The following is a 25134-nucleotide window of genomic DNA, read 5'->3' as shown; positions in this document are numbered from 1 at the left end:
AAAAAAAAAAAAAAAAAAAAAAATCGCTGAACTGTGGTAAACAAAAAGTATAGAAACACTTATATTCGTTAGTGTTGTTGTTATTTTGGCATTGGTCTTGCCTTAATTGCCTAGCGCTCGCAATACAGGTGCCCATTGCCATTTGTACCTGTAAACGCTCGCTGCTGTTGCTTTGCGGCGCATAAATTTTGTTTGCTTTCGCCGCTGACGCTTTCGAATTTCACGAGTGCACTTGAGCGGTTTTGGTGAAGGTCCTCAACTTCATCCCTACCACAGTGTACAAACTACAAATGCTTTCAGCGCCAAGTGCGCAATTTATAAACAAAATTTTTATTTAGTGGCGCACATACAATTTTAATGCGACCTTTCAGCGCCACTGTTTTTTGTTTTTGCACTTTACTGCATAAAAGCATATTTTTCCATTGTTACAGTTGCTTTTTGCATGCTTATCTCACAGCTGTCCGCGCTTGTGCTGCGCATGCGCGCCTGTCGACTGCAATTATCCATTTGACACTGCGCTAAGAGCCGTCGAGAGTCGCCGCCAAATTGGTGAATGGTCACTGGAAGCATTTATGAGCACAGAAAAGAAAAAAAAAACAACAGTTCACCTGCAAGGTGCGCTTAAGTGGTGTCTGCTTCATTTTCGTAATTATTTCGGTAATTTATAGTTGCTTTTATTGAAGGCTAAAGCCAAATGGCTGCGCAAAAGTGGTAGCGCTGATAATGGTGACACAAATGGTCGCAGTTACGCTGAAATATTGCGACTTCGCAGGCGCGTGGCTGCATTTACATGTATGCGAGTCTTGTGATAGTTTTGGAGAGAAATTAAAAGATTTGATTTCTTAAGATTTTATGAATTATAAGCAAAATTATAAAAATTTAGCAGCGTATCAGCTTATTTGATAAAGTTGCCACGGAAAAACGTGCATACAGGACAATAAATAATGTATATTTTATCAAATGACATGAGCGGCGCAAATTTCGCCAGATATCACCATAATATATGTAATATGTGCCTTGAAAGATAAACGAACAATCAGACGAGGCTAAAATGACAGCTCCCGATGGGACCGCTTCTGCACATTACTTGGTGGATATATTGTATGTTCCTCTAAACTGAGCTTCGGGCATATATTCCGAAGTACCGTGCCAAAGATCCACTTAAGCGACAATTTTTTCAATGCCCCTCGAAGGGTAAGAAATAATTCCGATAGCAGTAGATGTTGGTTTAGGGAGTTGGGCACCCAATCCGATAGCTCAGCTTAAAGCTAGTCAAGGAGCACATGGCCTCATCAGCTTTAGCAGCAAGCTGCTTCCATATTAAAAATGTTTGAGTGGATTCGTCAGAAACTGTAAAGCCGATGAGCTTGAAAGAATGGACAGGCTTACCAAAATCCCAACAGTTTGGTAAGGCGTAGGTGCTTCTCTCTACTCATTCACTCGATCCATAGATTTACTTATAGAATATATAGATCTTGAACGAGATCAATAAGCATTAGTCGGATTAGTGTCGGACTTGTTGGGTTGTGAAAGGCGTTTGGCGCAGAGAAGAACATAAAAAAGAACTCTTAGCATGTTACCCTTTGGTTGCAATTATAGGTGTCGTAGCTGGGCACTGTCCCATTGGCACTCACGAGGTGGGTAAAAATTTTGTTAAAGTGGGAAGGAAGAAGATGAGTTGGAACATCTGGACACTTTCGCCTCCAATGTACAGCTCTGGCCAGACTAAGGTTGTATCAACTGGATTACTACACTTGCTACGAGTCGGACGGTTTCCCTCGAGTAGATATTTGGTATATTTCCAGCCATTCCAGATTGTAGATATGCGACGATTTTTAAACCACACCTAGGTGTTTTAGGCATAGCAAGAAAAATCAAACTACTTACTATCTTAACTAAATTTAACCGATGTAGTAGTGTAGTCTTGTCAAGCTGCAAACTAAGCACATGGAGAGGTAGAGTTCTAAAGCTGAATCACGTGCTTGGCTGTGCCGATTCTTGGCAGTAAATTAAAGCTTTTTCCAGCTTACCGTGATCTTAAACGATCAAAGACGTTCCTAAAAATCTTAAAATGAGCCTGAATGAGTCAGGCGCGGTTTGCGGTGAAGTAGAATCAAAGAAATAAGGTACTAACCCAGGTCTTGAAGATCTTTCGCTCATAGCAGTACTAGATTCTTTTCTAACTACACTTAACTTTCTTCCAAAATCTTTTGAATCTCGAGAATGTCAAACTATTTTCCTTACCTGAGAAACATTCAGCATTCAAGTAGTAGTTAAAATGAGTAAACATATTTTCTAAAGCGCCCATGTTAAATTAAGGCTTGAGTCAGGAGCAAATACAGCTCCACAGGTTGTCTGTTTATCCGTGCACGGATGTCCGATGTTAGTCGGTGCGTCCACCGATATTTGAACAAGGTAAACCACCACTGCAGCGATATTTTGGTATTCTAGTTGATACTGAGATGGCGCTGATGACTGTTCTGAATAGATTGTTAACTCTAAGTGGTTTCTTATTATGTTTACTTACACTTTAACCATACTGTCTAGCATTCACAAAGAGCGGTATGAAGAAGCTTATTTTGGTGGTTTCTTTTGTTATGGAAGGAGAACCAAACGCTGTACCTTCCGCGTTTCTATTATACAAGCGCTATACATTTTAGGAAATGTTTTTGTGGTAATAGCTGTTTTCGATTATTTTTTGGATTCGCAATCACTTCCAGTCGCTTTATTATTTTTGAATTTCTTTTCTATAGCCAATAAGTTTTCTTCCGTAACTAACAGTGGTGACTCAGCAGTTTCTTTTCGTCGCTTAGCATAGTAAATGCGATCGTGTTTCGAAAATGAAGTTTTAACGGCTTTTTCCACAGACCATGTGCTTTTAACTATTTTTTTAATTGCTGACTTTAGGCTTGAGGTGCATTTATCTCTCAGTCGTCTGTTTGTCCATCTGTCTGCTTATATTAGGTTGTAAAAAAAGTCTTGCGGTATTTTCGCTAGTTGGCGCTGAGAGCGCGTAGTTCTAGTTTTATTCGTCACATCGGGTCATGCTATACCTTTTTGGAAAGCTCATTTCATGCGCTAACACGTGTTTGATTGTCGTTTCTTTTATGTCGTTCGTGAGTTATACCGTCGCAAACATGGAGCAAAATAAAGAGAAAATACGGCATATTTTACAGCACTACTACGATAAAGGCAAAAAGGATCTCAAGCCGCCAATAAAATTTGTGCAGTTTATGGACCCGATAAAGCTTCCTTTTCCACCGCACAATGATGATTTCAACGTTTTCGTTCTGTTGTAGAGCTGGTCGAATATGCGCCACGCTCCGGAAGGCCTGTCGTCGAAAATTGCGACAAAATCGCTGAATTGGTCGAAAGAGACCGGCATAGTAGCATAGGTATAAAAGGCAAATATGTCTGTATATGTGAGAAGTAGTCCTCAGTTTTTGAGATATCGATTCGAAGTTTTGCACAAGTCCAATTCTTCCAAGAAACTGCGTTTTGTCGGAACCTTGGATATTAGATCACAATTTCATAGAGGTACCATACATACTGGACGATTTAAATCCAGTCCTTAGAATGAAACTCTTTTATGTGACAAGATATCTTCACGAAGTCCGTCATGGCTTACTTAATTATTTATTAATTTTATTTAAGGCAATGATGCAATCTCAAGAGTGTACAACTGCTTTATACGCCGATGATACTGATAAAATTGGCCTCAACATTCGCGCTGTTAGTTCCGCTTTCTCTAAACTGGATGAGGAAGCGAAGCAAATGGGTCTGGTAGTGAAAGAGGGTACGACGCAATATCTCCTGTCATCCAATATACAGTCGTCGCACACCCCACTTGTTTCCCACGCAACGTGGGTTGTCAGTCATAATGCAGCCTCGAAATCCAACGCAAAAGTACTCAACAGGTACAGATACAGGTACTACTGCGGACTGAGGCAATTGAGTTGTAAAGTTCTCTCTCGACGAGCAAAAACCAAACTCTACAAGTCACTGCTGCTACATGGTGCAGAGGGAACATCTGATGAGACGGCGGCTACGCTGGCTAGGTCATGTCGTCCAAATGGAAGAAACACTCCAGTTTTGAAGATTTTCGATTCAGTACCCGCCGTTGGAAATGGAGGTAGACCTGCAGACCTTTGGGAAGACCAGTTGAAGAAGGACCCGGCTTCATGTGGAATCTCCAATTGGCGCCAACGGCGAAAAGGAAGAATGGCTGGCGCGCTGTCATGAACTCGGTGTCTATGGCAATAAAAAATAATAATGTTGCAATACTCAGAAGAAACCAGCCCTCTATAGTATATCGCTAACATACAAACTAAACAATCGGAGTCAAGTGCTTGCTTGGGAACCTGTTCCCATTTGCCCGGATATCTTCAAGCAGTTTGTCACGAATTATAACTAAAGCAATGTTTTAGACCTTCAACGTTTTCTTTAGATCGGATCGGCCATATAACATTAGCGTTCAAAATCAAAATAAAGAGCTTTTTATACCTTTTACGTGATAGGAATGCATGTGTAAAGCTTCAGTGCAGCCAATAACAACATTTCAGGTGTTATGTTATGTTTGTGGTTTGTTTTTTTGGATATCCAATTTCTAACCCACATTTTTTCATTGCCAAAACATGTTCATAATTTGTGCACGCTAATCAATAGCATCAAAATTTCACCGTGAAACCATAAAAATTCACTGAAATTTCTATTCAATTCAATACGAAACTTGCCGGCTTAATAGTTTTCACCAAGCCATTAACTATTTTTAGCTCAATACAATGGGCGCATAGTTTTAATAAAATATTATTTTTTTCGTTATCTTTATGGGCCTAAATGTGAGTGCCGAGATTTGTCAGTGAAAATTTTAACAGCCTCATAATTAACAACAAACACAGGCGAAGTTGAATAAGGAACTAATAAAATATATTACAAAAAGTAATAAAAAATCAACAAAAAAATGTGAAATAAGAAAAAAAATTTAAGTGGAAATAAAAAAAAAAATCATAAGTGGATTTGAAGAAAAATACATATGTAAAATTGAGAAGAAAAAAAATATTTTGTGGCAATAAAAAAAAATCAGATGCATAGAATATATTACAAAAAGTATATTACAAAAGTAATAAGAAATCAACAAAAAAATGTGAAATACGAAAAAAAATTTAAGTGGAAATAAAAAAAAAAAAATCATAATTGGATTTGAAGAAAAATACATATGTAAAATTGAGAAGAAAAAAAATATTTTGTGGCAATAAAAAAAATCAGATGCAAAATGAATATTTAAAATCAATTAAATTTATTTGAAAACAAAAAACAAAAAAAAAAAAAAACTCATCCACACCACACGAAATTAATTCACACTCCACTCCAATGCGCATGCCAATCGCGCCATCTGATCGCCCAAAGCGGTTTCTCAAGTGACTTGACCCTCATTAATATTTCTCCGCAAGAAAGCTGGTAAACGATAGGCGTTCACAACAAACACACACGCACCGACAAGGTAGAAACACATAAATATTCAATAATCACGAGAAATACAAATAAAGTTCAGCAAGTGAATCGAAAGCGCATGCCGACAGCACAGCTGCTAAAGATCGGCCACCGAGCGCCTGCGTCATTGGCACGCAGCGGCCGCGACACGCATAAATACGACGGTGTTTAACTTACGTTAATTTATTTAAATTCATTGCTTTCATACACACATTTCTATATATTCACTTTCGTTGCAAATGAAATCGAAATCAACAGCAATAACAACAGCAATAAGCCACTGTAGCGACAATAATCAAGCAAGCGGAGATCAACCGAATGACCGGCCGCCCAACGAGTCATCAAAAGCAGGCGTACAAATACACATGCATGCATAAACACACATACATCCATACAAAACGTCTGTTTGCCCCTACGGCTGAACAGCTCGCTTGATTTGCCTGTGTCCGCAGCGTCCACACCAGCGATCGAGCAATAAAAGTTGAAAACGAAAGTGAAAATCACAGCAAACAGCGACGCTGAAGCGCAGCTTAGTTTGCATGCATGCAAGTATGTGTTTTAATCGAAAACAAACCGCGAAGCAATAATTTTGGTGCAACATAAAATTGAAGGTGGTGGGTTCAACTTCTTTCTCCGTAGCGCGCCAACAGGCGTAGATATAAATAAATAAACTGTTGCCGTTGTCGGTATTACTTTTGTTGTTGTGTTTGCATATTTGTTGCTGGCTGGTCGAACGGTCGGTCATTGCTGCGTATCATTGGCGCAATTTGCGAAGGAAATATTTATTTTACACATGCGCCGACAGACGTACATATGTGTTTATTGTGGCAAAGTTGGAGCTTACGAGAGGTGATCAATGAGTTTGTGAGTCTTACAGCAAAGCTGAAAGCTAAAATTTTTTCTTCTGATATACGTGATGAAATTGTCGATAGACTAAGTTTTAAATACATTTACATCTAGAAAATAATTAACATCTAGGAAAAACTTTTTCAGCACGTTAAAAGAGCTTAAGTCGAACTAAGCTAAAGCGAGTACTTCGATTCCTATCAAAACTGTATGGTTAATTTATGCCCTGATGATCAAGTTTGCCAAGTAACACCATGAAAGAAACAACAAACACCCTATAAAAATGTTCTGAGTTTGCTTACGTAACATACAATAAGGAGCGTGGGGAGAGATCACACGCGAAGTCTTGACCTCCCAAACGCGGGATAGCCAAGAAGGAAGTGTTGAGTTGTTTCCACCTCGTCTTCTTCAATAGAGCTTTTGCCGCTGGGCCACGGCCTGTTAAAAGCTAGGCTTACTAACGACAAAAAAATCATTAGATCTCTTGCGATTGATCAAAAGGACTTTGGGACAGCGCATGGACCAATCGTGGTCCGGATCTAGTAGGAGAACACAAGAGAATTTGGAAGCATCGAACGCGCTCCCATTCTCCTGATAGTGGTTCTAGGGTGCCTTTGCCTGTTAATGAGTTCAAGGCTGGTAGCGGTGCCCTGCTGTTTGAGTGTAACCCGACAGCCACGGTCCTCAAGTTTTTTAGCAGGTCGTTAACGACCAGGATCGGTAAAAGAGGAGAGAAAACTACACCTTGTGGTGTTCCCCTACTCACATTTCGTAGAGCACGTGTGTCGCTCATTCCGTTTCAATCCCTTTGCTGCATAGAAGAGTGAAAATTAGGTGTTTGCTTCAACCCCAAAATCGTCCAGAACAGTTACAACTGCTTCCGCTTATTGAAAGGAGCGAAAAAATTATAAACTTCTAGTCGAGTCGAAACATGTTCAGATGCACAGTAGTGTGAATTAATATATAGGATTTTTCAATAGGGAGCTACAAAAGTAGACCGTTAGAGGCCGTAAACGACGCCATATTTCTCCCCGCTTTTTTGACATTTCTCTTTAGTAAAGTTTTCCATTTCATCATGGAAAGATAGAGGATCCAACAACGAGTCGAAATTATTAAAATTTACTACCGAAATTCGGAGTCAGTTTGCTCATCTTTAAGATTTACAAACACACAACTAATATAATCTCTTTCGTAGATCAGCTGTGCAGAAGTACAAAGGAATTTTCTCTCTCTCTCTCTCTCTCTCTCGAAAAGTGTTTTATTGAACTGAATTGACAGTTGATTTGAATAACAGACTGTTTCTAAGTCAGTCAGCGAAACCCTTTTAACAATATTGAATAAAGTTAGCCGACTTATGGTAACTTCTTACTGAACAAAAGGATCCATTGAGATTCTAGATAGGCACTTTTAAGAATATTTTACTACCGGTGGTTTCGCAATGGGCCTGTAAAAGGCTTAGTTGCGTTGTCAGACAGCCATTCTACCTCCTTACCTACCTTATATTTTAATATCTTTAAAGGTTGGAATGGCAAATCGGGTCTCAACGATAATAGGTATAAGGCTCACCAGTCTAAGTCTTAAAAAGTACGCAAGTATATTATCATCAGGGATATCTAAGAACGAATTATAGAACGTAAATGTCTTAAAGTCATAGAACAACAATCTTAAAAAAACATTAGGGTCATTCGGAGATTAAAATTTGTCAAGTTTGCACATTATTGGTTAAATTACATGAAACGGAAATGCTTTTCTTTAGCAAAGTTATGTACAAGTAACTATAAATTTTTGAACAAGAAGAAACAGCAGTAAGTGCCGTATTTAATATGGAAACCTGTACTTTTTGCACAACCCTCGTACTTGTCCACTTTCATGGGCGTAAGCTGCATAAAATTTTGACCAGTGAAGGGTTAAACGTTGCCACTTAGCCAAGGTGATTTGCTGCGACCACGGAAAATATGCGCAAAATTATGTTGTGGAAAATTTTCAATCAACATAATTACGTTACGCGAACGTATATGTATATGCATATGTTGAGGGGCGTGTCGGCGTGATAAAGGTCAAATGAGTGTTATAAGTGGGTAAAGGCTTTTGCATGGCGAATTGATATAAAAAATAAAATAAAAATTGCATGCAACTGGTGAAAGTGGCAACCTTGATTTTGAAGCTTTGTTGTTGTTGTTCAATTTCCATGGTACATATATTCCATATACACAGCTTGCATACGCTATATTATTATATATGAAAAGAAGTTCTTAAGCAAACACTTTTCGGCAGTTTAATCTGAACAGTTATAATAATTTAGAACGTGTTCAAAAATTGATATTGATTTCACCTGTAATAATCTAGTGTGGTTGCTAAGACAAAACTGTGGTTATATTGCCTTTTGTGAAAGACCTTGCTCTATTAGCATCTATCAACAGCTAAGTTGCTGTTACTTATCTATGTAACCGTATTCATTTAGCTAAAATGCTAAATTTTTCGATAAACACTCCTTATCTGCTTTCTCCGACCTTATATATTTTGTTTGTTACATTTTTGCAAAAATATTATTTTATTATCTTAATTTTTTTTTTTTTATTTCATATTTTAAGTTTTGTTTTTTCATTTTTGATCTGTGTTGCTTTTGTTGTTTAGCCACAGCCGCCAGATAGCCTTGATGGTTGCAGATAACGTTGTCTAAACGTTAGATAAAATGCAATATTTTCGCGTTGACTTTGGCTATAAATTAAAGGTTATGCAAATGACTCATTGCTAGCACTGGATTTGATGGATTTATGCTCAAAAGCCATGACATTAAGGTTCATATATGCGATTCTTAACGATTATTCAACGGGCAAGGAACAAACCTAAAATGAGTTAGAAGAAGAAGCAACGTTAACTTCGGTTTCACTGAAGTAATTAACTTCGGTTAGCTGAAGCCTTCAGAAATACCAAAGATTCTTTACAAGAGCTTTGTTTAGTAAGTTTGTATGACAGCTGGATGCTAAAGTTGACCGATCTGAAGGATCTGGTGAACATATCTCATATAATGAAAAAGTTTCCCATACAAGCACTTGATTACGATCTCTCAGTGGTCTGATAACCATGATTGGGACAAATAACCAGTTCTTAGGAATGAGAAGATGTTTGCTGAAATCTTTATATCCTAAAATGAGGAAGCGGTTCTTTTAATAGGTTGTCAAAAAAGTATTGCGGTATTTTCGTTATTTGGCGCTGAGAGCGCGTAGTTCTAGTTTTATTCGTAGCATCAGGTTATGCTACACCTTTTTGGAAAGCTCATTTCACGCGCTTACACGTGTTTGATTGTCGTTTCTTTTATGTCGTTCGTGAGTTATAGCATCGCAAACATGGAGCAAAATAAAGAGAAAATACGGCGTATTTTACAGTACTACTACGATAAAGACAAAAATGCATCTCAAGCCGCCAATAAAATTTGTGCATTTTATGGACCCGATACAGTTTCCATTTCCACCGCACAATGATGGTTTCAACTTTTTCGTCCTGGTGTAGAGGTGGTCGAAGATGCGCCACGCTCCGGGAGGCCTGTCGCCGAAAATTGCGATAAAATCGCTGAATTGGTCGAAAGAGACTGGCATAGTAGCAGCCGTAGCATCGGTCAAGAGCTGGGCATGAGTCATCAAAAAAAATTTTATGAACAATTGAAAATTCAATAAAAATACCGCAAGACTTTTTTTTGACAACCTAATATGTGCAGACAGATAGAAAAACATGGTTAAATCAAATCGGCCAAATTTTTACTGAAATAGTAACTTGAAAAGCGAAATGTTTTCTTCAATTCTTCAAAAACTTGCAGTACCTGGCAGATTTAGTTTCCTCTTTTTACATTTACCTGCAAAAGTTAGCTACTGCGAATATTTCTTTTTTATGAGAACTTTTTCTCGTAAACTTTGGAGAATGTTGCAAGAGCTCAGCCATATAACTGTTGAACTTCGATTTGGGGAAAGCTATCGAATTGATAGTTTTTAGCAGTAAAAAACCAGGTACACATTTGATTAGATAGGCTCAAGAACGCCATGGGTATGCAGTTTTTTACCTTCCATGATCAAAAAGCTTTTGCTGGTAGGTAATATAAGATAAAATACTCCAAAAAAATTCAAAAAACTTGTTTCGAACCCTGAAATGAATTTTTGTCAATAACAAAAGTTGCTTAAAGTAGAAATTACGACTCAAAATGTGTTAAGAAGTTCTATAGCTGGCTATGAGAAAAATGTTTGATACCCTATGCAATATGCCGACTGCTGAATGAGTGAGCTGTGATGTATACACTTTTAGACAAACGTATAAAGCTCTCATATGACCGAAAATATCGAAAATATTATAAAATATATACAAATAATATCTAATATATAAAGAAATACATCTAAGAATCATGTTTCCAAGTTTGATTCTTGTTTATTGGCTTATAACTTGGAAAACTTGGATTCAGTTGTTGACCTAAGCCGTAGAGAAAATATCAGCACAGAAAGACTTCAAATACAAATACAAATATCGGTTCAAATAATATTTTGTTGAGACTTAAAATCGACTTGATTGAGGATTTCTCGAGCGAAGTGAAGAATTTGTATAGTTAGCTATAATTAATTGAGTATATACATTTAGACACTCCCTTTAAAAAATTATAATAACTATATATCAGCAGTGTATATAAAAATGACTTAAGTCGCTTAAAGTTGAAATGGATATTTTGGAGTCTACTAGAATTCTGGGTAAATACTTTAGATCTATTTAATGTATTTTAAATCTGACAATTTTAAGGTAATGCTTAAAATCGAAAAAAATAGTGGATCTCGTAAAATTAGGTCAGAAAAAACGCAAATTTTAACATTAACTTAACTTAGCTTAAGTAATTTTACCCCTTATCTTATACCAAACTCGATTTTGGTAGCTTTTTAGGTAACAGTATGTGTTTCGAAGAATTTTTTCATATGAAAGAGCGAATCTTGGTAAGAGTGTTGCTCAAACCGGTTTTTTGTGGGCGAGAACACAGGAGAATTTGCAGATAATGACTTACAAAAAGTCAGTGTTTGAACGCAGTCTAAACAATACTATCTTTACGCTTAAATATCTTAAATATATTTTTTGTATGCAATACTACACTTTTCGGCTAAAATAAAGGCCTTCGTTAGCTGGCAGGCTTCAAAAAAATTGCATTACTTAAATGATTCCTCTTGGACCAGCTAAATGTAATTTATTACTTTTTAGTATTTATGATTTGTAATTACAATAATTATACCTTATTCATTGCTCTTTCATGCTTTATGTGCTGTTTCCGCATTGTTCTCGCTAGCCCTGCAGTTTCTGCCACATATTTTCATATAAATTAACACAGCAATTATCTTTTAGAGATCTTCTAGTTCAAAATCGCGTAAAAATATGAAAAAGTTAACTGTTTCTTAACTAAATCGTAAACCGATCGCGCACAGAACACAGACTGCCTTCGTATGCCCCTCGAGACGTTCTCGTGGTAATCTAAAAACCAGTTATACAGACAACTGTGCCAGTTAGCTGCACTTGGCATAAAATATTTCAGCATCTTTACACAAAAATATATATTTTAATTGTATATACCTATTATATATATTTATCATTGTGCTTGTATGTGCGCTCACACACAACTTTAGCAGCTTTTTATCAGCTATTTATATCAAAGCTTCTGCTCACCAAGAAGATAACTGCAGCTGGATTGTGGCTTTAGATGCGTAATTTGTTTATATCTTGATCTAAAGCGGTGACTATGTGTAGGTAGGTATAGTATATGAAGGTATATAAGTAACTCCAATTTGCTTTATAACTGTTTATTTATTGTATATACACACAATGCTTAAGTTACACTTGTCTAAACAGTTGTTGTTTTGTATTAACAAAATAACGAAATATTTCAAGTTCAGTGAGTAGAGCAAAGCTTTGTGCACCTCAGTATTGAGGCTTACTTTGGGTGCGGAAAGATTTCCTTGAACTTAGAAAAATACAAAAGTAGGTTGTGTTTAATATTACTGATTATTGATGGAAGATGGCTCTCATGAAAATATTTGAATTTTAGCTGTGTTAGGCGAGACTATAAAGAACAAGGTAAAACGAACTTTGTTTTTAACGGTTGGTTAGTATGCTACAGTAATCCGATATCGGTGGTTCCGAGAAATGAGCAGCTGCCTTGGCTAAAAAGATTATGTGAAAAAGTTTTAATCGATTTCTTAAAAACTGCGGGACAAGTTCGTGACAGCTCGTCAAGGTAGGCTTACTACGTGGCATACTTAATACATACTTAATACAACTTAACGTAGCATAACATAACTCAGCATGGCATAAGTTGTGTCAGACAATCAGACTTATTATCCACTAGACTGATTTAGTTCCATTACAATAATTTATTTCGTGTCTGCTGCGTAAAATACACCATTTTGCGCACGACGATCATCGCCGATCATAGATCTTCGCCTAACTTGTCACTGCAATGCATGAGAATATTTCGTAACAGTTATCAAGGAGGATAGAAGTAGCGATTAGAGTCCGAGCGTTGCCAAGATGACAGTGCCTTTTCGATAAAAAAACCATCCAAATATTATTATACTCTCGCAACAAAGTTGCTAAAGAGAGTATTATAGTTTTGTTCACATAACGGTTGTTTGTAAGTCCTAAAACTAAAAGAGTCAGATATACTGTTATATATACCAAAGTGATCAGGGTGACGAGTAGAGTTGAAATCCGGATGTCTGTCTGTCCGTCCGTCCGTCCGACTGTCCGTCCGTTCGTCCGCCTGTCCGTCGTCCGTGCAAGCTATAACTTGAGTAAAAATTGAGATATCATAATGAAACTTGGTACACGYATTTCTTGGCTCCATAAGAAGGTTAGGTTCGAAGATGGGCAAAATTGGCCCACTGCCACGCCCACAAAATGGCGGAAACCGAAAACCTATAAAGTGTCATAACTATGCCATAAATAAAGATATTAAAAAGAAATTTGGCACAAAGGATCGCATTAGGGAGGGGCATATTTGGAAGTAATTGTTTTGGAAAAGTGGGCGTGGCCCCGCCCCCTACTAACTTTTTTGTACATATCTCGAAAACTACTACTGCTATGTCAACCAAACTGTATAGAATCGTTTCTTTTAGGCATTTCCATATACAGTTCAAAAATGTAAGAAATCGGATAATAACCACGCCCACCTCCCATACAAAGATTATGTTGAAAATCACTAAAAGTGCGTTAACCGACCAACAAAAAACGTCATAAACACTAAATTTTACGGAAGAAATATCAGAAAGCTGCATCCGGGCTTTTCTTAAAAATTGAAAATGGGCGTGGCGTCGCCCACTTATCGACCAAAAACCATATCTCAGGAAGTACTCAACCGATTTCAATGAAATTCGGTATATAATATTTTCTTAACACCGTGATGACATGTACCAAATATGGGTGAAATCGGTTCACAACCACGCCTGAAATCTCGATTATCACTTTATCATGCGAGAGTATAAAATGTTCGGTGACACCCGAACTTAGCACTTCCTTACTTGTTTAATAGATGTATTTATAATGGTAAATTAGTATAACAAAATAAAAGCGTAAACAAATAACATCACAAAATAAACACGCATTCAAGATTCACTTACCTAGACATATGGAAGAGAAATATTTTTTGAAAATGCTTTGGTTTACAATACTTTGCTACGTGGTATTTTTTTCCTAAATGTTTTTCTTAAATACAATGTTGCAATTATTTCTTTCTAGTATTTTTCTTATTTAATATATAATATACTTGTATTTTTCAGTCGGCATTGCATTTCCTACTTGTACTCATAAGAATTAGTAGCTTCTTTTTTATAGTATCGGGAAGCATCGGAAGTCGGAGTGCGGTATAAGTCTGTTGGTCCAGCGCCCTTTGAATGAGAATTGCCACCGCTGATACTCTTGATTCTCTCCTCTGTTTTTGCAAATACTATTTTAGGCGCTGATAGCTGTTCTAATCGCTCGAGTTCATCTCCCTGGATGTCAATGGGTGGCATACTGGCTAATACTTCAGCATCGTTGGTTGATATTGTCCAGAAAGCACATACATGTTATTCGAATTGTAGAAAGTAATTATTTGTTTCGCATACGTTTTTATATTCAGTCCTTGTATCCTTATTGTTGTTGCATACAGTATTGATACAACTCATTGCTTTTGCTATTAGAAGTCGCCGCACGCAGCCTCTATTTTTTCATCATTCTCTATAGAGCATTATAAATTTTGTTTGCTTTACCGGATGTATACGCTGTTCCTTAAATTTTAATTTGGAGTCCTTTATTACAACAGAGCCTTGGAGAACCACACTCGAGAAATATTATATATAAATGACGCAAAACAAAAAAAATTATTTATATGTTAATACGTAGGTGCGAGCTCATCACATGGGACGATCCTCTTAATTTTTACAAAAATTAAAAAATTAAAAAAGTGACAACATGCAATGCTATCCGACAAAGGTATAAAGAATCGAATATAAGAATACCAGCAGTAATTCTACCGCTACAGCACCAGTAGTAATTCGACATCACCGACTACGTCCTCGAACAGCACAAGTACTTATAAAGCAAAAATAAAAAAAACTACGGAATAGGCTGAGGGAGCAAAGGCGTCTCGAAAAGGAACGTCTCAGAAAAGCACGTCGGCCTTTCCGAAGGAAGGAACGGCAAATACAGCGCAGGAATAGACGCCGTTCATCAACAGCTAATAGAAGCAGTAGACGGCTTAATAGAAGCAATAAAAGACCCAACAGAAATAGATGAATCCGTCGTGGATAAACCAAACCAACGCAAATAAGTGTATGTTAAATATTATATGATTTTAAAAAAAATATTTTTATATATTTGTAGCTTATAAAATGGGCTTTTAATTACCGCTTCGAAGAAATTGTTGAAGTAATAATGACTTTCCAAATAGGTTGCTTTTAATTTCATCGGGTAAATAGCGAGCATTGGCTCGTTTTATTACTCCAGCGAACAATCGTTTATCTTATGTGGTCGATCCTAACAAAGAACTCACTTGAATAGCTTAGAACGCCATTTCGTTTATCTCCCAAAAAATATCATAAGACCGTTACAAATCGACAACGCGCATTGTTAATTGATTGATACGGCTAATGCCAGTTTCGTATATGTCTCCTCGTATGCCGAAGCTAAGATTACTGAGTTGTTTGTAGCTCAGTTTTGCAAAGGTTGATCAATGGAGGAGAACCTAACACCACCAACTCTCAGCTTTCTCCACACAATATTGACAGCTTGCAACCGTCAAGATTTTTAACTTTACCGCATGAATGCCTAGCGAACAAACTTCAGTAAAAATACCTACTATTGCGACAAGATGAAATTTGTAAAAGATAAATAGTTCAGAAGATCTCCTGCGTTCTACTCTATTGCAAAAGTATCTTGAGTTCGCACAGAATCATCGCGTCGACCTGCATCTCCTATTCGCACGTGAGGTTCATCGCTCCCTTATTATCGTGTGTTCTACAACCTGTCCCTAGTTGTGTGAGCTCTAACTACTCATTGACCTAACAGCATCCAAGCTATAAGGTTGGGTATCTCACCAGACGCCAACTGAAAAAGCTGTCCCGATCAAGACGTGGCTTCCTGGGCCTACCGTTGCGTTGGATGATGACGATAACAACTTATCTAATCCTTATCCTCGTAACGGGCATTAGGTATCCGTTACAACAGCAACAACAATGGGGGAAATATTTCAAATCCCTAATTCAATCTTTAAAATTTTTCTTTCACCAACTCATTTTTTTTTTTGTTTTTTGTGAAACATATCTGCAGAAAAATGAAAAACTTCTCTATATTTATAAGCATTTATTAACGAACTTCTACAACATTGAGAGGTATGTATGTGTTTCGAAAAGTTTTTTTTTTCCAATAATTCAAGTAACAATTAAATTTTATTTTATTTAGTGAAAATTTGGTTGCATTTCAGAGTTCACTCCCAACATATTTGGACGCCTTGGGCTTCTTGCTGCTTCAGCTCACTCAAAATAAATTCCTTGAACTCTGCATAAGCCTCATCAATTTCGACATTATGTATGATCTTGTGGAAGTTTCCAGGTTTCAAACCATAAGCTATCTCTGTCTCGGCAGCGGCAAGCCGCTTCTGCAGCGTCTCCTCGGTTTCGCTTTGACGCTTGCGCAAACGCAATTCCAAATCTTTGATGGTTGGTGGATTATTAAACACCAGTATGGGATTCAAATCGGTTTTCTTAATTTGCTCCACACCCTGCGGTTCGATATCCAAGACACACACTTTGCCGCTACTCTGGATCTCACGCACCGCGGCCTTGCTTGTGCCGTACATATTACCACTAAAAGTAGCGGTTTCTATGAATTCATCATTCGCTATCTTCTCGCGCATCACATCCTTTTCAGTAAAATAATAATCTTTGCCGTGTTGCTCACCGGCACGTGGTGTGCGTGTCGTATGTGAAACGCTGAAACCAAAGGTTTTCGGATACTCCTCGAAGAGTCGCTTAAGCAAAGTACTTTTGCCGGAGCCAGATGGGCCGCATAGCACTAATGGACGTGGTCCTTTATTGGCCAATTGAGTGTACATTTTAAGGGTGATTTCTTTCTTTAATCCGACTGCTTTTAATGCATGCAACATACTACGTTGCAAAGCGCTTTGTAGAATTCTAAATTGCCTGTTGGTTGTTTGTTACTTCTTATTAAGCGGCTCACTGCTGTTACGACGAACTTTTTATTGTTAGTCAAAATTGCTGACGTAGATCCTAAAACGATATAAAAAATTTACTTGTAGCCCAGTTTCGCAGTTATTTCGGTGCTATTGCTACAATACTCAGAGAAGCCGGAACTATAAGCTATTTCCTCAATTGCTAGTTATAAACATAATAAAGCCGTTGCAATAGATAGTTCTGGTGAGAAATCGTGTCTAACAAATTCATAAAACAGTATTGGAAGCTTGAGTAATCTGTTAAACAGGCATATACTTAGGATTAATCACAAAGCGGAACTGTTAATAATGGCAGTTCGAACTGTCTAATCGGAATGTAGCCAGTTTCCAAAACAGTTGAAATGCTTTAAGCTGTGCATATTTTTAGCTCTAAACATTTTTTTTTCATATGGACATATAAGAGACTTAACCAGCCAACCATAACCCCTACCCTTCGACGACTTTTGCTAGACAATGTATAATGACTTCTGGATATATTGGGTTTCTATAAAAGATATGCAAACACGCATACCAAAATTAGTGAGTATTATGTATATGGTAGACCTGAAGAATGATCGATCCGATGGACAGAATAGTTTTATAATTGATATAAGCTAATTTTTTTTTCATTCTAGGTAAATACTATAAATTTTTTGAAACTCTGGGTGTTACTCATAAGACAGGAAGGACACCGCTATAAGCTCTAAGGACAAGAGGTATTTGAAAACGGTTTGAAATCGGATTAATGATGGTAGTTTTACTACATTTTTCAGCACACCTTTATACTTACATAATTATATTAGTGAAATTTACGACTCATTCGATTGAAATCACATTAAAGGGGCCATTTTGAGAGATTTGCAAATAATATTTTAGAGGAATTTGTGACTCATTCGTTTGAAATCATACGAGATAGATATTATTGAGAGAGTTGGAGCAACTGTTATTGCCCGTCATATATCTTTATGAATGAAAAAGAAGAGTTTATAAAGCAAAGTAATCCTTGGCTTGGAAAAAACAGGTGATTGTGAAAGAGGAAAAAATGAAGGTGAGAAAAATTTGCATGGAAATGGTTACCTGAAATTCGAACACACAAACTGGATATATAACTGTTTAAAGCTGGTCAGAATTATATTAGGGGTACAGAATTCTTATTTTTGCTATCCCTCCCTTTCTGTTCAAACTAAAATATATTTCACTCGCAAGAAGCACGCACGAAAATGAAACGTGAGGAAAGTAAGAGATAGCAAGCGCTTTTCTAACAGAGTTGTCCGCTTGGCCGATTTTTACTTTGGCTATTGATGAGAGAGAAGGGAAGAACAAATATTTGGCTAAGCAGTGTTGCCTAACTGCATGTTTTTTTATGAATATTTAATTTTTTAATTATTATTTAATAGATACGTGTATATAAGTAATGTTTCGTTAAGGGATTAGAGCAGTTAGAATTAAAAAAAATTGTTTGTGCATTCTCTTAAAGTAATATGACATCTTTGAAATATATTTTGAAAATTCGAAATAAATTCGGTAAATACTTTTTGAGCTATCCGATAGTTAGCTAAGTGATCTTGCGCGCTATGGAACCAAAGCGTAAACTTTCATCAGCTCTAACGATTTATTTTTGAATTTCTGATTTCGAACGACCGTCACGAAATTCCTCTTGGTGTGATGTACGATTTCGATTGAGTTTACTGTACTAACGATAAGTACTGGCTCTTGATGAAGCTGCAGCGCCAAAAACTGCATTAAATTCATCGTTGCACTGTTGCTAAGTTAATCCACGTCGAAAGTTTTAAAAAATTATCGCTTGAAAATGTTCGCATTTTAATTTTATTTTATGCCCGAGTTGAATATTTCAAGTTACTGTAAGCTATACAAATAGCGATCGTCAAAATGTGCTGAGTATATATTAGATCAAAAATATTCAACTTTACGATAAAGTTGTGGGTTGCCAGATTGCAACACCCTAAATATAAGAGGCAACCTAGGTATATTGCTCAAAAATTTTATTTGTGGTTAAACTGTTAATAAAAAGCATGCGCACATGCCGCCAGAATTAACGGTTTATGAAACTTAATTTTTGATTTGCAATTAAAAATGCATGATTTATTGCTAAAAAATACGAAAATTGTTACAAATTTTGAATATTTAAATTATTTTTTTTATATTTTTTTTAATCTTTTATATATTTTTTTCATAACATTAAAATATTCTTGCGTAAAGAAGTCTTACAGTTTACGAAATTGCTCCAAATTTACACGAAATTCATCACCCAGCCTTAAGTCAAGGCTGACCACTAAGCTTAGCGTTGATTAAATTATTATTCTTTCCGTCTCTTTTCGCAAAACTACTAACGGAAATATTACGTAAAGGCAACACTTCTGGCATAACTAGAATTACTATTAACTTTAATTTTTATTTTTATTTATTTTGAGTGATAAATAGTTGCCGTTTCGATTTCACTTGTCGTGAGTTGTTTTTGGCTGGTGTGTTGTTGCATTACATCACCGTTTCGTTGCAGATGTTTTGCAAAGTTGGTCGTTAACAAACTGGTTGTATTAGACTAAAGCTGTTTGCTTAGCAAATACTTGACCGCTTACATAAATTGGCATTTGCATTTAGTTGCAAGCTTGTGGCATTTTTAATTAGAATCGTATTAATTAGATTATGTAATCAGTGGCGATTTCTTAAGTGATTGTATTTGACTAGTTGATAGAATAATTAAAACAAAACTCATAAATCTGCTCTTAATGAGGTGTTTCAGCAAGAGAAAAGAATGGACTCATTTATATAAGCTTCCACATGGAACGTTTCAAGTTTAGCAGAGTGAAGAGGTGATTTGCTGCGGATACTATGTAAATATGTAGAATCAGACCACAGTAGTTTCCTTAAGCAGGTACAATTTGGTATGCAATCGAAGTACTGCCGTGCTTTTCTAAGGGTTTAGATACAGTCATATAGAACTGGTTGACCTTTCCCGAGACCCGAGAATATCAAGCTACTTTCGAATGAGACCCATCCTTAAAGTGAAAAACATTTGAAGTTCAAGAGAGAAAAGTTGATGGGTGCTCAACTGATAAAAAGTTTCAAGGTTTCACCGGAGACTTAAATCTGGTACCGCGGCGAGCAGTTATCCCTTAGAGTGCTTGGAAGCAGGTGAAGTGAAAACAACCCGGTACTTTCTACTCAATTGTTCAGCTTTGGCAAAAATGAGCTTGAATTAACTCGGCAGTCATACCTTCAGCAAACCATTAGAATTTTTGATTGGCTTTAAGCGTTTTGTCAATATATGAGGGTCTTTGTGATAAATTTTATAGTGGTTTTAGATATCGCAACGAACAGGGATCTTAGATCATTGTTAGGATCAATCATTTATCGTATTTGTGAGGATCAATGATCAATCGCTACACGCTTTGCCATCAATGTTCTCTGCATGGTTTATTTGAACGGACTGCGTCACAAAAATCATATATTTCGCAAGACTGTCAGCTCACATCCACAGTGAATCACAAACTGGTTCCAAATATTATTTCACTCAACTTTTTACACCGAAATCAATTTCATTAATCATTTTAATGAGCGTTAAATCCGCAATCACTTCATTGAATTATAGATTTTATTATGCCGCAAAGCCAGAGGGAACAAACAGCACAGTTATGAAGTAATACTCAGAAATGCTTGAATTAATTGAGCAAAATTCCAGTTGTTCGCCTTCTATAATTTATTACAGGCAATTCGTAGTGTTGCCATTGACAGTTATGAAAGAACAGGTGGAGTGGGAAAAAAGAAAAAAATACTATAACAAAAATGCCATAAATATTTGTAATAAAAAGACGGACAGACAGACAGATTTTTATTGATGGAATGCGGATCAAGTGTGGCAGGTCGCAGAGTTCTTTTGCAATAGCTAGAAAGTAAAGTTCAATGGAATACATTGGCTTGCAAGTATTTCGCGAATTTTCATATGGAAGCAACTACAAAGATAGTTTTTTCATAAAAATAAATAAAAAATATAAGGCACCTCTTTAAGATGTTATAAACTCTTGCTTTATTAAAAAAATCGCTTATGCCAGTGTTTTTATTGTATACCTCATATGCCTCTTCTACCCTTTCAGTTACTGCCCGAGCTTGTGCCATAAATTAAGCTCCGTAAAAGCTTAAGGTTCTACAGATCAACAATTTGTGTCAAAAATTGAAAGTTTTGTATGGTTTTATGGGTTTTACGGCATTCAGACTTTAACCCAATAAATAATATCAAAAGCAATAGTCAAGTCAGGATATTCCTCTTCACCTTGGCATATATTTAAACAAGCTTATTGCACAAATTAAGCTCCAGTAAAGCTTAAAGCTTATTTAACAAGAATAACTTAAAGTTATTTTTTATTAATTATTTGTAAAGATTGTGATATTTTGTAGAGAAAAGAAAAATCAGTATTCTATAATAATAATAATAAAAAAAAAATATTCTAGTGAGCAGTAATTGTGCGCTAAAAATGTATTTTTCATGTCAGAAATATTGGTGCGAGAACTTTTATAGCTTTCCATAAAGTTCTGAGATGATTTAAGCGAACTTTTGTGGAAACACTCAACCAAACAAATTGAATTGCTTCTTTAAAAATTGCATTATGGCTCAGTTCGGATCACTGCAGCATCTAGCTGCCATACAAACTAGACGATCCAACTTACAACCTTGTTTGGACAACTTTTTTATATGTCAACTGCTCTTCACGAAATTTTGCTTAAATTATTACATTAGACGTCGCTACAATCTCCCAAGAAATTGTTCAGATCGGACCACTGTAGCAGATAGCGATTAAAAACAAGAAGTAACTCCTTTATACCCTTCATTGTTATAAAAAATGCAACTGTGAAGGGTATTGTCTCTACGGCACTGCCATAGCTAACGTTTTTTCTTGTTTTCTCTTCAGTTAGCGGTTAACTGGCAGCAACACCTGCGACAGCAGCGTGTAAAAATAAAAAGTACCAAACTTGTTGCTGAAATTGAAAGTAGACACTTTATTTTCTTCCAAAAAATCACTTCCTTAACAAATTTCTGCGCGAAAATATATATATATTTTTTGAATGAAAACGAATTATTTTAATTTATCATTTCGCGCAAAATTCAAATTTCCTTTCACCACTGGCATGTTGCGAACAGCAGCAGCGCGTATGCGGGAGACATTGGGGCTGAGAGAGTTGGGGAGCGCAGGTTAGCATGACAAAACTGACAGCTTTGACCGCAGTGACGGCTGATGGATGGGCTTGTGGGTGCCGGCGGCTAAATTGTAGTTTCAATATTTTTTTTTTTTTTTTTGTTTTTCGGATGTGGAAATTTTTTGCCATTTAAAATTGTGCTAACTTTTTTCAATAATTCGAGCTAGCTATGCAGTGGCGTTGGGTTCGATATGAGCAAAGTTAAGAGTTTGAGGTAAGTGAAGTTAATAGTGATATTTTTATAAAAATTATTTCTTTTTCTTACTAAAAAAAGATAATAGAGTAATCTCAATGCTGGAAGGCAGGCCTTTAAAGCAAACCTTACAACTTAATAAACAACTTCAGTTATTTTTTCGAAGTTGTTGTGGAGAGGTCGGAAGCACTTCATGAAACTTTCATGAACCTTAGAACTTTTTGTTGGAAATCTGCGTTCTCAGGAGTGTCGCCTCTCTGTAAACCGAATGAATCCGTTTTACGTTCTCTCATCAAATTTATTTAGTGCATATTTTTATACTTAACAAACACAAAAAATTTAGGAATTTCAATCTATTCAGTTATATAGAGTCGTCATCTTCATATTATCTGGCTCTAACATAGCTGCACATCTGTTACAATTATATCTAGATCAGAGGCAGATTCTGTGCAAGGTACAAACGGAGTTGGTTCGAAGGTGTCTCTCTCATACACTTTGAACTGCTAGTTGTACTAAGAGATCATCTAAGCCTAGCTATATCTAACAGAATCAGAAAAATATAAGACTCACATCATCGGCATGCTCAGTTATAAAGTACAACTGAAACTCGAACTAGGTAAATCTTTGAAAAACGAGATTTATATTGTAATAAAATACCCCGAAGCAATGTGCCGCAGATTATCTATTGTTTGTAGTGAACTTCAGCGCATATTCCCCTGAAGATCTTCTCAACCTCTCATACCCAATAAAATAATGCTTAATATATCAACAGAAATCTCTCATATCACTAATGGAGTTAAGAGCTTCACCAGGAAGTGCCGCGTTCCACGCAGCCAAACTTCACAAAATTTAACCGACAAATGGCGCAAATAAATAATAATTATCTCACCGCCAGTTTTTTACGGCATGCTCTTAGCTTCAGCCAAGTTGTCAGTTAGCGCAGGATTAGAACTGTTAAATTTACGCAACCGCCAATTAAGATTAATAAACGTATACAGTCAGCACTGCGAGCGATTGCGGCGAGGACAGCAGTGGCAGCGGCGGCGGCGACGGCGGCTTTCAAGAAGCTTTAAGATTCTAACTGTGCTTGCTGAAGACGCCCGCTTCCGCTGCATGAATGTGGCAAATAAGAATGAGGAACTAACTCGGCGTGCTGGCGGCGCTTAAGCGAGAGATAGCAGAAGTGAAGAAGTAGCCTGCGGTGTTGTTGAACTATGGAAGAAGCTAAGCGGCTTATGAGCATACAACGCGCGTTTTTCAACCGCTGATTAAATTTTTTATACTCGCTTTACAGTATGTTTTGTTTTCGAGTCGCGCTGCAGAGCTGCCGTTAGGTGAATTCGACTTCTTGTAGTTGGTGTCAGTGGCTTGAGCGTGAGTTTATGTAGAGTCAAATCGTTCTGAGTCAAATGCTGAGACGCTCAGTTCGTTGAGTTCATAATAATTGCGTAAGTTTACAATTAATTGCAGTGCGGAATTTTCTTCCTCTAATTTAGTTAACACTCGCTTTGTGTTTAGCCGGTAATTGTTAGACAACTTGCGATGGCGTTATTGGGAATTAATTGTTAAAAGCCATTAGAAAATCATTGATATGAAGCGGAATTCTATGACTAATGCTCATACCTTGCATTTTACCAATAACTAATCATTTATTGACTGATATTTTCTTCCGAGAAAAATATGTTAGGTTAAGTTGGATTACAGTGATTGGTGCTTAATGGGAGAAGAAAACGGGATGGGCTGAGACATAACACATACAATGCTGAAACTCAACTCTCTGCGCTAGCCAAAAAATATGCCTAATAATGGAGCTCTTTAGTTCGCTCAGAACCGCAGTAAAGGAAATTAAGTTGTGAACACCGTTTGTACCAAACTCTGAAAAAGGTCGTGAGACTGACCATTCCTCTCGATCTTACAGTACAGTTTCAGAACATGCAAATGATTTCTTTAACACAGTTCATCTGTGGGAAGAGAACCAAAAAAAATGTCATATAATTTATATATTTCATATATATACAACTTTTTTTCCGGCGGCTGATGAAGCTCCAGAGATATAAAAATAATAATAAAGACATTGTGAAATCGCTTAGTGGTTGAAGTCTGACTGATCTAAACATTTCATGATACAAAATGTTGTCTTAGACATTCCGTTGAAAGAACTGTCTAAGTCGACTTTTTTGCTTTATCGATTTTATGGAAATTAAATTAGGATTGCACAGCGACCTATCTATTGTGTCATGGTATATTTTACTGACTTTTTATTCTTTCTTCGACCTTAACGAACAAAATAATACAGTAAATATGAGCTTGCTCTGCTCCCATCTTTCTCTATGGAAAACCTCAGGGCATTTATAGATTTACGGTACATACTATATATTATATAAATTTATTCGTTCAGTAACGAGCAAGTGCGTATTGCTAAAAAAATTCTGCTAAAACATTTAATAACAAACTAGTTTATTTACCGTTTTTTTGAATCAAGACTTGGCTCTAATACGGACTTCTTTTGACTTTATTCTTCTTATTTGCAGCCTAAATATACAATAGCTCTTAGTAGTGCAATCATTATTTGCTTATCCTAAATATAGGCAACAATAAATTTATATTTTTTAACAAATATATATTATAAGAAAGTACCAACTCAACTTGTGATCCAGTAATGTAATTTTCTTCT

General features: G+C 36.5%; 2 protein-coding genes across 11 annotated transcripts in view; both read right to left on the bottom strand.

Annotated features, from left to right (window-relative positions):
* Positions 1 to 25134, bottom strand: part of LOC108972451 (disheveled-associated activator of morphogenesis 1) — a 199646-nt gene that overhangs the window by 47866 nt on the left and 126646 nt on the right. The window contains exon 1 of one of the 3 annotated variants that reach the window (XM_018939035.1): positions 11591 to 11793. The exons of the other annotated variants lie outside the window; for them this stretch is intronic. Coding sequence (XP_018794580.1) covers positions 11591 to 11632 — 42 coding nt within the window. The 5' untranslated portion in view covers positions 11633 to 11793. Of the gene's footprint in view, positions 1 to 11590; positions 11794 to 25134 lie in introns of those variants that run through there. 3 annotated transcript variants of the gene reach the window in all.
* LOC108972454 (guanylate kinase-like) overlaps positions 16174 to 25134 on the bottom strand; it is a 137591-nt gene continuing 128630 nt past the window's right edge. For all 8 annotated transcript variants that reach the window (XM_018939037.1, XM_018939038.1, XM_018939039.1 and 5 more), the window contains one exon: positions 16174 to 17114. In XM_018939037.1, coding sequence (XP_018794582.1) covers positions 16313 to 16990 — 678 coding nt within the window. In that variant the 5' untranslated portion in view covers positions 16991 to 17114 and the 3' untranslated portion in view covers positions 16174 to 16312. The remainder of the gene's footprint in view (positions 17115 to 25134) is intronic.

The sequence above is a fragment of the Bactrocera latifrons genome, unplaced genomic scaffold, assembly GCF_001853355.1.
Source record: "Bactrocera latifrons isolate USDA-ARS-PBARC rearing strain unplaced genomic scaffold, ASM185335v1 scaffold_4, whole genome shotgun sequence".
Lineage (NCBI taxonomy): Eukaryota > Metazoa > Arthropoda > Insecta > Diptera > Tephritidae > Bactrocera > Bactrocera latifrons.
The sequence above is the reverse complement of the archived record's forward strand: the minus strand, read 5'-3'. Positions and strand labels throughout refer to the sequence as shown.